The sequence below is a fragment of the Haliotis asinina genome, chromosome 10, assembly GCF_037392515.1.
Source record: "Haliotis asinina isolate JCU_RB_2024 chromosome 10, JCU_Hal_asi_v2, whole genome shotgun sequence".
In the NCBI taxonomy this organism is placed as follows: domain Eukaryota; kingdom Metazoa; phylum Mollusca; class Gastropoda; order Lepetellida; family Haliotidae; genus Haliotis; species Haliotis asinina.
Genome location: NC_090289.1, coordinates 10133730 through 10150748, shown reverse-complemented (window position 1 = coordinate 10150748; position 17019 = coordinate 10133730). Strand labels below are relative to the sequence as shown.

General features: G+C 37.2%; 1 protein-coding gene across 1 annotated transcript in view; it reads left to right on the top strand.

Annotated features, from left to right (window-relative positions):
- The window catches only part of LOC137298931 (myc box-dependent-interacting protein 1-like), a 64191-nt gene that overhangs the window by 34365 nt on the left and 12807 nt on the right, over positions 1–17019 (top strand). The window contains exons 4-10 of the mRNA XM_067831315.1: positions 1535–1629; positions 5000–5095; positions 6025–6132; positions 6702–6787; positions 8405–8480; positions 14263–14363; positions 16134–16282. Coding sequence (XP_067687416.1) covers positions 1535–1629; positions 5000–5095; positions 6025–6132; positions 6702–6787; positions 8405–8480; positions 14263–14363; positions 16134–16282 — 711 coding nt within the window. The remainder of the gene's footprint in view (positions 1–1534; positions 1630–4999; positions 5096–6024; positions 6133–6701; positions 6788–8404; positions 8481–14262; positions 14364–16133; positions 16283–17019) is intronic.

Here is a 17019-nt window from a genome sequence, read left to right as displayed (position 1 = left end):
GCAATATTATAAAGGATCTAAGGATATGATAATAAAGGGTTTATGGACATGATAAGGAATTGTCAGTGCATGATGTTGTAGGGTCTAAATGCATAATGATATAGAGTGCATGACAATGAATGGTCTAGGGGCAATATTATAAAGGATCTAAGGATATGATAAAGGTTCTAAGTGCATGATAATGTTTTTGTTGATTATCATGTCATCATTTTGAATTTAACATCAGGTATGAGTGAAGTTTGTTTAAGCATGACACAAACAGTTGTGTGATTCCTCACTAAACACAATGTTTGGGTGTTGTTATATATGTATGAAGGTCTGAAACCTTTGTTGTTTGCACGAACCAAGCTACACTTCCTGGTGTATCATGTTGGGGTGAAATAAACAACTTACTAAATCAGAAACTATGGAGACAGTTAAGCTCACAACAGATGGCCTTTGCTGTCCCTTGTCAACAAGATCTCCATGGCCAACAGGATTTGAATTAGGGAACTACTGTACATCTCTTTAATACCTGACAGTTAACACATTCTCATCTGTCAGCAGCACAGCTCTGTGAAAGATGTCAAGAGAGTTGACATACAACTTCACTGTGTGAATGTTGTTTTATGCCTTCAGCGTGAGTGAGTGAGTTGAGATTTACTCTGCACTCCACAGTATTCCAGACAGTCCAGTGATCAACAACATGAGCATCGATCTGTGCAATTGGGAACCGATGACGTGTCAACAAGGTCAGCAAGCCTGAACACCTGGGCCCTTATTCTCGAAACGTTCATAGCCCTAAGAATTCTTAAATTTGGTCGCGGCCAATGTGTTAAGAATAGCCTTAAGATCTTCGTAAAACTACGAACGTTTCGAGAATAGCTAGCCTGATCCTGCTAGTTGCTTCTTACGACAAGCATAATCGCCTTTTATGGCAAGCATAGGTTGCTGAAGGCCTATTCTACCCCGGACCTTCACAGTTCCAGTGCCTTCAACAGTGATACAGTTAGCACATGCCAATCTCAATAATCTGGAAGAGTCCAACAGTAGCTGATTGTGTGACTCTAAAATATGACAATCAGCCAGTAATAGACCAATGTCCAACACAAGATTTTTAAAGTCAGTTGGTGTATATCTAGAGATAGATGTGAAGATTCAGGTTAGAATTTGGTCTTTAGCAACCCATGCACGTCATAAGAGACAAGACGGGATGATGTGGTCAGACTGGCTTAATGAGTAACACATCATATCATCGTATCCCATTTGTGCAAACATTTCTCATGCTGTTGATCACTGGAATGTTTTGTCTAGACTCGACCATTTACAGACTGCTGGAATATTGCTGAATGCAGTATTAAACAACAAACTAAATCAGTCAAATAGATGGTAAAGGGACCTTTGTACTTCCATGTGTTTTCTGGGATCTGTAATTAGAGTGCCATGTTTCTGCTTCCAAGCCTAGAAAGCCTAGATTCATCAAGGATTTTAGGAACATAGAATGTTCCTTTTCATACACGTTTTTCAGTTTTCAAGTATGTATTATCTGTTTCAGCGTTATCTCTAGCAAGCAGATCCTTCTACGCTTCAGTGTCTGAGAGTTATGAACCTGGTTGGACAAGAGAATCAGAGTTTAAGCAGAAAGTACAGGTAAGATTACTTGTGAATATCTCAGAAAAATGAAATGGTGATGATATACTACTCTGACTTTCTTACGAATAGAGAGATATTTCAAACTGTTACAAAACTAAGGACAGACGCATGAAAAGTGTAGTCGCTTCATACTTCTGATGGTGAAAATTATTCTGATCTGAGGTAATATTCAATATTACTTGTATACCTTCAGTCATACAGTCACTGTCAGTTCCTACCTAGGCACAGAGGGTATCCCTATCAAATTTTGATTAGTATATATTCAAGAGTCTTATGAAGATCTGGGCAAGATCTGATCTGCAACATCACATTCATGTTGTAAGAAATAACTTAAGTTATTAGTTATTGGGTAGGTTGGTTCACTATGTGATGCATCTCTTAGTATCCCAGTTGCATAGATTGTTGCTCATGAAATTAATCACTAGAATGACTCAGCCAGACTTGATTATTTACAAAACAACATCATTTGGCTGGAATACTTTTGAGTGAAGTGTTAAAAAACTAAAAAACATATATATGTATTCAGATGTGTAGATGTAGTTGAGTTTACCTGAACGAACTGAGTAGTAACTAAGTCCTGAGTTCAGTTGTCTCCCTTGTCTGAATCCTGTGAAGGTCCCAGGGTAGAATAGGCCTTCAGCAACCCATGCTTGCCATAAAAGGCGACTATGCTTGTCGTAAGAGGCGACTAACAGGATCGGGTGGTCAGGCTCGCTGACTTGGTTGACACATGATATTGGTACCCAATTGCGCAGATCGATGCTCACGTTGTTTATGACTGGATTGTCTGGTCCAGACTCGATTATTTACAGACCGCAGCCATATAGCTGGAATATTGCTGAGTGCACCGTAAAACTAAACTCACTCACTCACTCCCTTGTCTGAACCCTGAAATTCACTGGTGTGGAGATAATAAATTTAGGCCTCTACAGCTTATGGTTGTTTGTGATACGACAGATCTTGACAGACCTTGACAGAATGTGATCAGATTTTGCAGGAATCAGTTATAGCCCTCATTTCACTGTGTGATATAGGACTCACGAAGCATGTGTTATAATAGTGCCATGGGCAAGCCAGTCATGTAAATATACGAATGCCGAACGAATGTTACTGCTTCGTAGAAGTAGCATTGAAACATCCTTTGTTTTATCTTTCTGCAGATTTAGGATGCCCTGAATTACAGAAAATAACTGCTTTTCAGGAATCCCAGTTTTTAGCCAAATAGTGATTATTCAAAATAATTGCTTGCTTGAGGCACTGTATGTGTAGGAGAAAACACGCCTCCAAGGTTATGGTAGACAATGTAAAACTGGAGGGGGAGGGATTTCCTGACCCTGATTGTTTTACATTGTCTACCAAAACCGAGAAGTGTTTTCTCTAACATATATGCTGTCAATGATGGGTAATTACAAAGTAGATAATCATTTAATGAAGCTACATAACAATAACTGAAGTCAAAATAAAATCAATATAATTACATTATAAAAACTATGAAACTATAAATAGATAATTCAACCCCGCTTCCTTCCTTGGCCGATGGCCATGTGGTAGAGCATATGCCTACAAATCTTATATATCTGAGAGTTGCAATTTCAATCTTGTTGAATCATCCAACGTCACCACGATACACCATATTTTCCTCATGAAAACAACAAAAATAAATTTGATTTGCGAATGATGACAACATGCTCAGAAGTGATGTCTAAATTTCAAAATTTTATAGGGGTCACCCCTGTCAGTGCATTCTGGCTTTGGCAAAATTTTGAGGGCTAGGCATTTTAATAACGCAAAGAATTGTTTCCTACTGTGAACTCAGACATATTCATGTGGTATTGATACTTATAACACCTGATACGCTGATGGTGAAAGTGTTTGCTATCTGGCATCTGGTATGTTTTATTGATAAATCTTAAACATTCAACCTTGTATCTATCACTGAACATCTGTGATTCCAGTCTTTAGATCTGCTATGGTAATGCATGTGCACTTTGAACTTAATCTTGAATGATATTTTTCAATTGATTTCAAACACTCATATATCATTTGAATGTTGATGTTCACACAGAGTTAGGAAAAGATAATTAGAAAAAGTAAAACCTGGGAAGAGGTCTTGCTAATGAAAAGTTAAAGCTGGAAAAGAGGTCTTAATTACAAAACAAAAACCTCAAACAAAAAAAACAAAGAGACGGCCTAATATATAATGAGAAGCACACTTCAGGTTTATATTTAGAAGCCTAGAAACATCTAAACCACTCATTTCGACAGACTTAATGGTTTCACTCTGTTGTAATCTGTCTTGTGAGGCAACAAAGTTGCATGTCACATTTTCCTTCCTTTTCAAACTGACGTTACATGTAGAAAGAGCATACCATGTATAGGAAGGACAGAAAATTATTAGAAATTATTCTTTTTTAGAGCTACTTCTTGTCCCTTGGGGATGATGGAGTTGCCTTCTGGATTAGCTTTTGCTTGTTGCTCTGAAGACACAGATTCACTTCCCTACATGGGTATCTTCCTCCATGATATTGCTAGAGTATTGCTGAACGCAGCATAAAACTAAACTCACTCAATTACTTTTTCCCGCTTGCCGTGTTAATTCAGCAAGTGAAGAGTCAAGAAGTAACACATAAACATTGTTTTAGGGAGGGTAAAGAAGTCATCTGTAATATGCCTTATCATATTTACATCTAACCTCGAAATTCCGATAAAATATTACACAAAAATAGCTTGCCAGAATGCGACAGAAACTATGAATTCTTTTAATTACAAAAGCATGTTAATCTAACTGTTACACTGGTTCACACTTCTGATATTCAAGGACAATTGAAAGAATGTTGGCATGAAGTGTTGCAAGAATCATGATAAATCGGCACATGATCACAATTCTCATAGTAAAAGTCTTTAATTTAAATGCCAAATTTACAGACTGTAGTATCAGCTTTGAGTGACTGAAGCAATTAGCTTTACACAATGAAGATAATATAAAATTATATCTGATACTCTGTCATCTGAATTGAATCATCCAACGTCACCACGATACACCATATTTTCCTCATGAAAACAACAAAAATAAATTTGATTTGCGAATGATGACAACATGCTCAGAAATGATGTCTAAATTTCAAAATTTTATAGGGGTCACCCCTGTCAGTGCATTCTGGCTCTGGCAAAATTTTGAGGGCTAGGCATTTTAATAACGCAAAGAATTGTTTCCTACTGTGAACTCAGACATATTCATGTGGTATTGATACTTATAACACCTGATACGCTGATGGTGAAAGTGTTTGCTATCTGGCATCTGGTATGTTTTATTGATAAATCTTAAACATTCAACCTTGTATCTATCACTGAACATCTGTGATTCCAGTCTTTAGATCTGCTATGGACGGACTACCTACAGAAGCTACATGAGCGGTCCCTAGAGCCGATGAACACATATCTCCTCTCCTTCCCAACTCTCAAGGTGGGTCTAATCCTCTTTCTAACTGTATCCTCACTTGCATGTTCTGGAACTAGTTCGAAAAAATCTCATGGACATTAGCTCTGTTGAGGCAGCAAAATACACTGCAGAGATGTGTATCTCTAGGGCAGGTCCGAAACCTCTGGTTAATTGGTCAAATCCAGGTTGGCCAGGGATCTGATAATATTTTTGTTAGCACTAACATTATCTTTAGGTTTCATTGAAGTGGAAAACATACATGATCTGCATGACTTTATTCCAACATTAAGCTGACATATATTGTCCAACGTAGAATTTAGCCAAAATTGATATAATAAGCTGGTGCACCACTAATAAAATACTTATGTATCTGGTTCAGTCAATATCTTTCCTATGCTGACCCGTACAGATCCCGGGGTAGAATAGGCCTTCAACAACCCATGCTTGCCATAAAAGGTGACTATGTTTGTTGTAAGGTGCTGCGAACGGAATTGGGTGGTCAGACTCGCTGACCTTGTTGACATATGTCACTGGTTCTGAATTGCACAGGTCGATGCTCATGTTGTTGATCACTGGATTGTTTGAAAGCTGTGTAAGACTAAACTCACTCACTCTATGTTCTTAGATATCAACAAGGTTGAAAGGTCATGCATCACTCATATCTTACATTCCACACCTGAAAAACTGCTCAGAGGAGAAATAGACTATCAAAGCAACTCGCTCTCTCACATCAGCAGATATACAGTGGATGCTCTCAAAACCGGCATCTGTCCAATCCGGCAAGTTGTCAACACCGGCACAAAATATCAGTCCCAACCGTGGCTTGTGCATAAAGCATCAACTCAACAATCGAGCACATTGTCTAAACCGGATAGTTTCTTCAGTCCCAGTGAATGCTGGTTTACACAGCTTCCACTGTATTCTCATAATGATTGCATCTCTTCTGTCATCAGGCCCGTGTGTCGAAGCGTGGAAGGAAGCAGGTTGACTACGACAATGCCAGACATAACCTGGAGGTCTTACAGAATGCCAAGAAGAGAGATGATGCCAAGATACTTAAGGTAGGTCAGACAACTCTTCAAACATCAGTTCCACCCAAAGCAGAGTTGTAATATACTACAAGAAGACTTGATTTTCCCCCTAAACTCAAGACAGTAGTTGGTCAAGAAGATGTCCTTGGTTTTATTTTGCTAATATATTAATGTGCTTTTAATGGGAATAGGTAGGATTTTCTACATTTTGGAGATGACAGATTTATCTTAGAACAGATTGTAATCTTAGAAATACATCTGTATGTTGTTATCAGTTCTAATGGAAAGATATAATTCTTTACTGTCTGAGGTATGTTTACCCTCTGTTCTTTTCACAGTAACTGTAAATTTATTACATGTATTGCACAAAATGACATGTATTGTACACCTGAGTACACACTTCTACACCAGTCTGCAAGTAATCCTTATAATCTCCTGTTTAACATAGAAACTTTACATAACAATATTTTTTAGAGTAAGGACACGTCTGACAGTAACTGCAGTACTGGTCCCGTCAGTATTGTTATTAATCAGATGGGTATTTGAGGCAGATATGGAATTGTGGAAGTGTGTTCTATCTATTTTCTTATGATCTTCAGGCCCAAGAGGAGCTGAATGAAGCCAAGAAGATCTATGAAGATCTCAACAATGACCTACACTCAGAACTGCCAGATTTCTACAACAGGTAATTGTAGTGTACCCATGAAGATCTGCAACCTTGCTTGTCGTGAGAGGCGATTAATGGGACTTGATTGGCAGGCTGGTTGACTCAGTTGGCATTTGTCTTTGTATCCCATTTGCCTAGATTGAAGCATTTGATATTAGTCACTGGATTGCCTGATCCAGACATCATTATTTACAGTCAGCCATAATATCCCAACTAACATCACATTAGGGGGCCAGTGCTGGCATCATATTACCTGTACCATTGGTACTGGCATAACGTATTGGACCATTGCTTATTTTCTTTTAGTGGCCCGTTACAGGCAAAACTGTACCGGGCCAGATATGGATGGTTACCGAAAACACAACACCACAATGCTGTACTGGCCGAGTACATACATTGCATTTCCTTTCTGGGGAATTGTGGGAGATTATCTCAGGACCATGTCGTCTGCTCTATAGAGGTGGCCAAAAGACAGAGGTTGAGACTTTCCATATTTCTAAGTGTAAACTGACGTAATGTGACTCTAAATAGTAACAATATTTGTTTTGAATCATTTGTAGAGACTACTTTTGCTACTCAAGTTGAGTGTTGATCTGAATTTATAATAACAAGCTGTGTAAATTTTGCTAAGACGAGCATTTGGAAAATTTTAAACATTCAGTCATTCATCGTATATGCCATGCGTTTTAGGTGACGCAAAACCTGTTTGCATATCTAATCCAAAAACATAAGTTCAGTTCAGGAGGAATTAAACCCATATGGATAAACCTGTGTTTCGTTTTGTTTTGTTTTGTGTTTCTTCTTCAGATTATTTTTGTTTGGTTGTCAGCTTGTTTTAAGCTGTAGAAACAGTATTAAACTTATATCCGGGTCAGTACCGGTCAAACTGTAAAGGGCCAATTCAGCAACCGTTACGGCTGTGTACTGGCCAGAGTTCTCTGCCTATATTGGGCTAGTTCAACGCCAGTGTACAAAATAGTACAGGCCTGATGCTCTGACTTCACTGGGCCAGTATTGACGAAGGTTACTGGATGTTAGCTGGGATAGGTGAAATATTTCAGATTAATACTTTAAGCTACAAACAAAAAGATCATTATAATGTTTGTAAACTGTTTTTTGTAGTAATTACAAGGTGAGTTATATATATGTAAACTGAAATATTGGAATTTTGTAAGTAATGTCCAGACAATCCGGTGATTGATGTTATTATTGTCAACACAAATGGGATATGATTGCATGTACAACCAAGCCATCAAGCCTGACCACATGATCCTCCTGTTTGTGGCCTGATCCCCAGTTTGTGACAAACACACATTACTGAAGACTAATCTCATTCCTGCTCTTCAAGAGAATATTGCCACAGTAGATCATATATACATGACTGGGAACTGAAGCTAGACATTTGTCCCAAACTTTCCGTTTTGATGAATCCCTCCTAATCTTGGAAATGAATCTAAACTGTCCTGGCAGGCTGAAGGGAACATATCTGTACTGAATCTCCATTTCTCAGGATTATTTAAAGATTTGTTAACTTTCGTAAGTGATATACAGTTTCTATATAATGTATTATTAATTAATAAATAAATAATTACATTCATAATCAAAGGATGATCATTTTCCCGTTTTCTGCTTCAGCCGAGTCACTTTCTATGGTGATATGTACCAAAATCTGTTTGGAGCTGAAAATATTTTTCATCATGAAATCGCCAAGGTAAGGTATTTTTTTCTACACCATTGTTGATGTTGGATGTGTGTTCTGTTAAAAATGTGTGTTCACTATCAAGTTCAGATCAGACATATCTGTTCACTTAAGGTCTGTCCATCCTGAGCTCAGATCAGACATACCTGTTCACTTAAGGTCTGTCCACCATGAGCTCAGGGTGTTGATTCACTAACAAAGCTTTGTGTATGAACATGATACATACAGCGACTAAATTCGTCTAGTATTTTAAAAACCCATCACATACCAGTAAACACCTGACATTCACGACCAGAATGGGACAGAGGAAAACCAGTGCTACAAGTGGCTTCTTTTTGTTGTCAAGGCAACGTATTGAGCCTATGGTAGAACTGTTTCCCTTTGTATCAGGCATCTATTCTTTGGGAAGTTCATTTTCCTGCTAAATACTGCTGTTTAGAGATCTCTGGAGTGAGTGAGTATGCATTTGTATCATTTCTAGCTGGGGTGACTAGAACTGTGTATCTGAAATATCCCACAGTGATGTTGTTGGAATATAGCTGAAAGAAGGACAAAATCATCTTCACACCTTGTCGGTGTCACATCTCGGAAGCAGATAAAGAAAGTTTGACAAGGTTCATTAATTTATTTGGGTCACAAGGGCGGGATGTTATGCTGTTTGTTGCTAGTCCATCACTTTGATGACATTTCAGAATCATTGCAGAATTTGGAAATAGATCGTAAATAACAGATAGTGAGTGAGTGTGAGTGAGTTTAGTTTTACGCCGCACTCAGCAATATTCCAATATGGCAGCGGTCTGTAAATAATCGAGTCTGGCCCAGACAATCCAGTCATCAACAACATCAGCATCGATCTGCGCAATTGGGAACCAGTGACATGTGTCAACCAAGTCAGCGAGTCTGACCACCTGATCCCGTTAGTCTCCTCTTACGACAAGCATAGTCGCCTTTTATGGCAAGCATGGGTTGATCAAGGTCTATTCTACCCCGTGATCTTCATGGGTCACATATAGAAGAAATACTCTTAATACCAGTGATATACATGTTATAAAGTTCTTGGCATTCTCAAGATAATGTTTTTCTTCTGCATCGTCAATTCTTGACAGATTTTTATACACCATGTCCATCATTCGTGTTTGAATTACATTTAGTTGTTATTGTTATTTTCAAAGAAGCCAGTGATTGTGCATTTTACACTGGCAGTGTCTGACAGCATACTTGTGATATTTTTAGCATAATGTATTCTAAAACATTAGACATTATTTCCTAGCTTGCTTCATCGTTTGACAATTAAGTGGAACTCTCTAGTTGGTTTCACTTTATTTCACAATCCCTGAACCACTTTATGGAAACTTACTTATGGAAACGAATAAGGAAACAAATGAAACTACAAGTATTCCTATATTTATTTACAGAATTTCACCCTCATCGCAAATCATGCCCTGTGAACAAACCAGGAAAAGAATAAAGGAACACTTGTACTCGTGTCTTCCCTTATTTATTTCCACCGGTATATATTCATGAATGATGGTAGACCATGGTGTATACAAACCCATGACATATTGACAGTGTTTCTTATCTAGATCTTCTTTTTATGTAATTACATTTTTCCTCCGCAGGTTATGCCAATATTGTTATGTAATGCTTGCCAGATTGGAAATATGCTTAAAGCAGATGATAGAATCAGACTGAAATACAATGTATTCAAAGATTCGTTTTCCCAACATCCCGTACGACCTGCTCGGAGGAAGTTGCCAGGGCGCATAACTCTTCCCAACACTCCAGTTGGTCACAGACGTGGAACAGGATCCTTGGATACAAGATCGAAAATAATGGAGCACAGGAAAGCCAGCTCAGCCCGGAACTTGACTCTTGATTCCGGCATGTCGGATGCAGGGTCAGACTACTATGGATCTAGAATGAATGATACGGAATCAACTTTACAGCTGCAGACAAGTCCTGAAGATTTTGATGAAGAGGAGTGGGAGACAGGAAGACCAAATGATGAAAGGATCGTGGAAGACAAAGCAGAATATGGACAGAAGAAAGAACGTTCGGAATATGACAAACGAATGAGAAGAGAGATCCTAAGAAATGAAGTCAACACTATAGAGCTGAAGATCACGGTACCTTCTATTACAATAGAAAACAGCCCCATTATAGAATGCTCACAGTGCCAGGATATACAGCATGCCCATTATAGCAGACGGCAAGCTGGTTCTGAACAGGAATATGGAAGCATGTTTGGACCGAGACATGCAAGCATCCATGAAATTGATGGTGAAGATCAGCCACTGTTTGCTGAAGGGGGAGACGCTAGGCTTTCCAGTGATCCACGCATCCGTTTTCTCGGGGCACCATCAGAGTTCCTGCTTTCAGAACATCTGAAAACCCTGCACCAGATCAGTCAGAGGGCCAAGGGGTCGAGCCGTGAGGTCCAAAACGTCCCACAAGGTGTTGCTGCTGTTCAGAAGCTAGAGCGAGCCATTCTTCCTGATGGAACCATCTACGAACTCCGGACTACTCTAGTACCAGATCCTTCCTTTCATCTAACAAGGGACACATCCATGCAGACTGGTTTCCTGGAGGAATAAAATTGTTGACATTTTGTTGAGTAGTAGTCATTCATTCTATAGGTACTTCTGATAATCATTTAAAAGTAAAATCATGTCGAGTTTGTCTTTTTTGGTTTTTGACTTTTCATTTATTGATAGTTCAACTTTTTTTTTTAATTTGATGAGTGTCAGATATTCCAAGTAAGGAGCGTAATGATTGGCATTTAGACATATTTGACCCATTCTACATTTAAATTAATAGGTAATAAAATGATATCACAGTATGTGGATTACTGAGACAATGGATGGATGATAATGCCTGTAGATATTTTTGAAAGTACTTTTCTCTTTTCATTAGTCATAATTTACGTTTAATTTAAAGTACCTTAAAGAATCCATGTTGTAATGCTTTTGGAAATAAGTGTGTTCAGGTGTTGCAAAATTTATGATCGATCACATACAATTCACTACATATTTATCAGTTGCACATATGACATAACTGATATCGATACACATCGATGACATATTGCTGATATTTTATGCACCTATTCCTTTTTCACAAAGACTTGTCACAATTCTATTTCTGGACTTCCACCTGCATGGATTTGTATTAAGCCTTAACACAAAACGAAGATGGATCTTTTCGGTGTTGATGGAAAGATGAGCACATTCGTCTGTTAACTGATGGATGTTGGATGAATTTTGACTGGTTTGTGTGTCATCTTGTGGGCTACATTCTATAATACTTGGATGATGAATACCAAATACTACATTGTGCCAATATTTGAGACATTATCACGTGAACACTCCATTTTTCTTTTCATCACTCTTGGATCGGACGCATCTACAGTTTTTCCTTTTTCTAGTAGAATTAATTGTAAGTTGAAATATTTCTTTGTGGTGTGCATCTTGTAGTAAATTAGATACTGTGCTTTGTGTTGTTTTTGAAGCAATATTTTGTATGTATTTTTGACATTTTCAGTTTCATTTAGTCATTTTTTTATTCATATGACTTCACTTTCCTTTTGATCATCTATTTTCTCTGCTTTTGTATTTGACGTACTGCTCATTTTGCTGAACTGGGCTTAGATTTTCGAAACTCTCTTAGCAATGAGAAGTCGTAAGTTAATGTTAGTGTATCGCACTTTTGACTATCTTAGTGCCAAGAGAGCTTTGAAAATCAAGCCACTGACTGATAATACGAAAGTGAAATCATTTTTTACTTGGATTTTTACAATTTCTTGAACGTAAATCTTTTGCTTCAGTTGATATCTCCGTTGCATGAAGATCTGACCTTCACTCCATATGTGAATTTCTAATTAGCAAAATGGCATCAAATTCTCTAATTATTGTTATCAGTTAAATATTTATGGAAGCATGTATTGGAAAACAAACTCAAACAGCAAGTTCTGAATGTAAATGAAAAACGGCTGCATCATTATATTGCAGGTATTGTTCATACTCTCTTGCCGCTTAGCGCCATGGCATGTACAGTCAAAAGAGAAAACTATGCAAAGGATATTTGTGTACCTTTTGGGCTTTCTTTTCTTGAAATGAGGATTTTTCAAATGGGGACCAGACTGTTACATAACACTGGCAAAAGCACCCATACATCGTTCTTGAGGAAGATTGAATGAAGTTTTCTCAGGGTAGTGATTAGTTATTGCATCTTCATGCAGAGAGGTATCTGATTTGAATTTTATGGACGCTTTTATTGATTATTTTTTTTTTTTTTTTTTTTAATTGAGCAAGAGAATAGAAATAATAATTGACAATTGGAACAAGATTAATAAAAAAAATATTGGTCACTAGAAGGGAAATATAGGCTTTATCTTTTACCTAATGTAATACCAACAGTATTTCTTTGCATGCTTAAGATTCTGGTTAAGATTAGAAAATGAATTATAGGAACTTCATACAAAGGGATGTTAAGGAAAACAAGCTATCTACCACTTTTCTGTCAGAAGAGCAGACACATGTAAGAATATGTAATTAATGTTGTAACGGAAGGTTGAACAAATATGGTGTTGTTTTAGTAAAGGTCTTATGTTTGCTGTAAAACAGTAAATCAAAGAAGTTTTTGCTACTTCTCTTTCTCTTTCTTTATTTTACACTAGTCTACTCTTTCTGTCTTTTTATAATGTTTTTAATATTCAGAGACATAAGCTGTTATTGAATAAGTTTACTGTATATCATAATTGTACTTATTTTTCTGAATTCCTCTTTATTCATGAATTTCGAAATTCATTCTTAAATTGAGTTTTTCTCTTGTATTATTGTATTATTGAGATTTTTCATGGATATATACAATGATGAATTAAATTGTAGATGCTGGTTAACCATATAGTTCTATGCACAGTTAATAATATGTCTGTCCAAGATGTAGTGTGCACTTCTAAAATGTCAAACACAAATTGTATGCTTTTGCCATTAATTTTGTGTTTGTATCAGTAGCCATGGTTACATGACTTCATTTGCATTTTGTCTTCTGATTGGTACACATTTCAGTCACCATGGTTCTGATATACATTACCCTTGTCATAAATGGCTGAAGCAAAAAATCGCACTCACTATACTTTACTTATTTGTCATGTCATGACTCTTTGGTCATGTATTTTTCTTTTTTAAACATATTTATTTGATAAGTTTTTCTGTATTTTGCCATGAATTTTTTTTCAATTGATTATGAGTGTGATTGTTTCTTTCGTTGTTCTTAGAACTTGTTAACTCATATTCCATAAATTTATTATATACGTAATTCATATATTTATATTAAGTGACTCATATTGAGATCTTCTGTTATAAGAGGTCCTATCCGCTCCATTGTTTGTTGTTAAAGGCGACAAGTTGGATTGTGGGATGACACATGGCGACTTGACATCATGTTGTTATGCCCAACTTTACTGACAACTTATTTGTAATGTAGGGACTCAATGATCTAAAGGTTTCTCCATCATACCTACTGCCTATAGGGTATAACATCACCTAGCCTTTCAACTGGGGATATTTCTTAACTTGTTATGAGTAGTATTGCCAGAGTACTGTGATTGTGATAATTCTAGTAATGTTTTAAGGATTAGTTTTTAAGGTCTATTCGAAAAAATGTGTGCTTGATGGTAATGTTAGTGTGGTTTCATTGGTAATGATGAAAATGTCACAAAACATGAAACAAAGTCTGATTTTTTTTTTATATATCAACTTCAAATTTGAAGTTTACTTATGTCTTTTATTTGTTTCAGGTTTCTGAAGACGCTTGTGACATAAACGCACAGTTGTCCAAAGATTTTGCACAGTTTGTATATAAACCGAAAAGGCCACTCAGCAAGTCCCTGTCAGATGGGTGAGACATGTTCACTGTTTCTTAACTTTGCGGCAAACCCATGGTGATATCTAGAAACGGGAACTGACTAAATTGGTGATCCTTATAGACTTGTTTCATGGCATGTCAGTGTACAACAGCAGCCGTTATTTATACTCTATGAATCAGTCACTGGATTGTCTGGTCCTGACAATCATCACATACCTGTAATATTTGGGGACAAACAATTAACACACAAACTTTCACATTTGGGACAGTTTGTTGATATGAGTGAGAATGGAGTTTTGCCATTTTTAGCAATATTTCAGCAATGTCACAGAAGGGGACACCAGAAATGGACTTCACACATTGTACCCATGAGGGGGAATCAAATCCATGTGTTTGGCATGACAGTGTATGCTTTAACCACGAGGCTTCTCTTTGATAATGTGCACTGCATGAGGTGAAACATATACTGAACAGCAAAAGAAAAATTAATTTAAAAATTAAAATAGAATTAAATTAAAATTAAATAATTAAAATAAAAATTTAAATAGAAGACATAAGCATGAATGCTTCCTTTTATGAGATTTCATTTTTTCGAAAATTGCATTTAACTTTGGAGGATTTAACTTTTATCTGAATTTGGATTGTCTTTAAAGTCCTTTTTCTTATATTTTAATATTTCATTCAAGGAAAACATAGAATTAGAATTGAACCTCTTCTTGGTTTGTCGTCAGTGAGGTAAATGTTTGATTACATTATTGCCTTAAGATCTGTCTAGTCAAGGTTGAGTATTATCGTTTAGGTGATAAACACTTTATGTTTTCAGAGTAGAGGTATGTTACTGATAGATTTGACCTGCAAGTTGAATTTTTGAATCAGTTGTGGTTCTGAGTTGGCCTGAGTTGTTCATAGTTTATTATTATACATTTATTATTTACTCTTATAAACACAAACTGAGGCATAATTAATACAACCAGATCTGAAATACATTCTCAGATCTTAGCATCTAAAATGTTGATATTGTTGTATATATTTATGTGAACACAATTATCTTATATGAATTGTAACAGAGGACCAAAGTGGTTTTCTTCTGTAGAAAGCCTCCTTCCTGTGTAGAAGTGGCAGTGGGGTAGTCTAGCGGTGAAAGAGTTCGAAGACCTGGATTCAATTCCCTACATGGGCACAATGTGTGAAGTCCATTTCTGGTGTCACAGCACTGTACTATTGCTGGAATTTTGCCAAAGCAGCATAACACTAAACTCATTCACTCACTCACTCCGATGTAGTACGATTCTGTCGATTTCCATAAATATAAGGGACCTGTGAAGGTCCCAGGTTAGAATAGGCCCTCAGAAACCCAGACTTGCCATAAAAGGTGACTGTGCTTGTCGTAAGAGATGACTAACGGGATTTGGTGGTCAGGCTCACTGACTTGGTTGACACATCTCACTAGTTCCCAGCTGCGCAGAGTGATGCTCATGTTGTTGATCACTGGCCCAGACTCGATTATTTACAGACTGCCACCATATCTCTGGAAAGTGGCTGATTGCGGTGTAAAACTAAACTCACTCACAAAAATATGAGGCCAAGGGGTTATCATAGGTTAGGAATTATGATGGTTGTAGAGAGTTGGCCACTTTGTGAAGCATGGCAATTGTTGCATAGAGTTAACTTACTGCCAAGCCTCCCCATAGCGCAACATAAGCTAACTAAATCTTTGTGCCAAGATCACTTTATGGAACAAAGCCCTTGCCTATTACATTAAATCTGCCGGCCAAGGAATCAGTATTTTTGTTGTTTGTCCAGTTTTGAGGATGCCCCAGTGGAGAACGGACAGCACCACCCAGACGAGCTGACAGGAATGAATCTGTCGCAGGGTTTCCCCCTCAGTGCAACCAACACACCTGCCAAGCAGAATGGAGATCATGCTGAGGATGATGATGAAACTAATCAGGGTAAGCTACTTGTAAATTACAAAGAAATGATATTTCCATGTTGATGTGATAATGGTTGGAGAAAGTTTATCACTCTGAAGGAATTTTGTGATGTGGTATGCATGAAATGTGGGTAAAGGGAGACAACTTGGGAATTATCTCCCCTTGACTGCTCTGCTTCTTCATGTTGCAAAAGTAGTCAAATTGGTGGACAATTTGCAGAGTTTGCACAAGCTAAATATGTTTGAAAAATGTTACATTTTACCATAAAAGACGTAAATTCATTTTAGCATTGAAAAGCCCCTAATAGCCTGTGACTTGCCCTAAGAAGGCCCAATATTTAGCAAAACTGGTCAAGTTATAATTTTACACGAAACTAATACATATTGAAAATACATTGCCAAAACAGAGGGTGTTAAATAATCTCCATGGCAAAAACACACTTTCCTAGTGCAGCATTGTAGCTAAAGGTTATATCCCTCTGACGGTAGGTGGTCAGAAGGAACTGTCCTAGTTGTGATCTAACAAAACCACTAAATCAGAATCTAATATTGGTTTCTATTACATTTACAATATTCTCACTTCCTAACTTTCTGTTACACTAATCCTCTGTCAAACAATCTAACACCCAAATGATACTAACACTATCTGACAATCTCTAGGCATGCTGCCTAATCAACATATCGAAACAAACTAGCTAAAATTACTTCGTTCCGTGCATATGGCGCAAACACATACTTTTTACGTACTCAAGCATT